General features: G+C 41.7%; 1 protein-coding gene across 1 annotated transcript in view; it reads right to left on the reverse strand.

Annotated features, from left to right (window-relative positions):
* Positions 1–382: 382 nt before the first annotated feature.
* Positions 383–1,282, reverse strand: part of LOC107728529 (nuclear factor 1 A-type) — a gene marked incomplete at its 3' end in the record, with an annotated part of 146,372 nt that continues 145,472 nt past the window's right edge. Inside the window, exon 6 of the mRNA XM_016538732.1 lies at positions 383–510. Within this exon, the coding sequence (XP_016394218.1) occupies positions 383–510 (128 nt within the window). The remainder of the gene's footprint in view (positions 511–1,282) is intronic.

Consider the following 1,282-nt stretch of genomic DNA (forward strand, 5'->3'; position numbering starts at 1 on the left):
GAAGTTAAATGAGTCTGTATCTACAAGCCATCTACGGTTAACGTCTGAGATGGACTGATGGCGGAAATCTTTCGGAAAGAAAAACAAATGAGGTGCCATTTGAGTTAGAGGGTGCCATCTCTAAATGTCATACCCGGAGAGACGGATCAGAGATGCTGAAACCCCCCAAAAAAACAGAAGAAGAAACAGAAATAATCCCCACACAGCTGTTGCCATCCCACAACCAGCGCACAGCACAGGATGCGCACACACACACACACACACACAGCACATCCGATAACTCGCTCTCCACCCGCACAACCCCACAGTGTGTGAGAGTGTGAATATGTATGTGTGTGTGTGTGAGCGCCGTGGGAGGCTGGCTTTCAGGGTGGACGGTTACCTGGCTCTACTTCATGCCAGCTGCTGGCTTGGCTGCCGCTTCCAGGCGAGCGTCCCTGACCTGGGTAGTAGGACTCCTCTCCCGGGCTGTCCACCTCATCCTCCATGCATTTGATACGCTTTGCAGAACTGTGCGACAAAAGACAGATAGAAAGAGGGTGGATGAGTAAAATCGAACACATTTCATTCTGCAAATGTATGTTTTTTTTCTCCCAGCATTAGGGCTGGGCGACATGTCAAAAATATCTTATCAATAATCGCCTTTAAAAATATCGCGATATCCGATAATATCGTCTACGTAAGCCCCACCTCTACCACGCCCCGCCCCCGCCGAGACAACATTGCCGACATGCACCATAAACACACCACATGTTCAGTTTGGTCTTAATTATTGCCACAAAGTTTGGTTTTACTTTTCTTAGTTTGGGCTTAAACTAACAGAAAACATTAGCTTTGCTGTTATTTGGGTGTTGCTAATAATTTCAAATTATTAGTTCAACTTATAAGTTCTTATCAAATTTGTGTTTGAAATTAATTTCGTTTTGTGAGGAGAACTGTTGAGGAAAAATAATAGAACCCAATTTTAAGTTCATCATGGTGAAGTTGGACATTCTGGCGGTGATTGTAAGAATGATAAATGCATGTTGATGTCATATAATATTGTCTTGAATAAAATATGCCTATTTTCCGATGTTTCTCTTTCTTTTTGGCATTATCGCCTGTAGACACATTTCATGATGGTAAGTTTAATTTCCTTAATTATAACAATTGCAGCGTTGTTTTTAAACTTGTAGTCAAGCTATAACGGAGGCTATTTGATATTTATCATACATGACTAAAATCATGCAGGGATTAAAAACAAATTCTGAGCAAAAACGTTAAGTTTTTTTTTCCCCCCCTA

The sequence above is a fragment of the Sinocyclocheilus rhinocerous genome, unplaced genomic scaffold (assembly GCF_001515625.1).
Source record: "Sinocyclocheilus rhinocerous isolate Xijiao unplaced genomic scaffold, SAMN03320098_v1.1 scaffold1238, whole genome shotgun sequence".
Lineage (NCBI taxonomy): Eukaryota > Metazoa > Chordata > Actinopteri > Cypriniformes > Cyprinidae > Sinocyclocheilus > Sinocyclocheilus rhinocerous.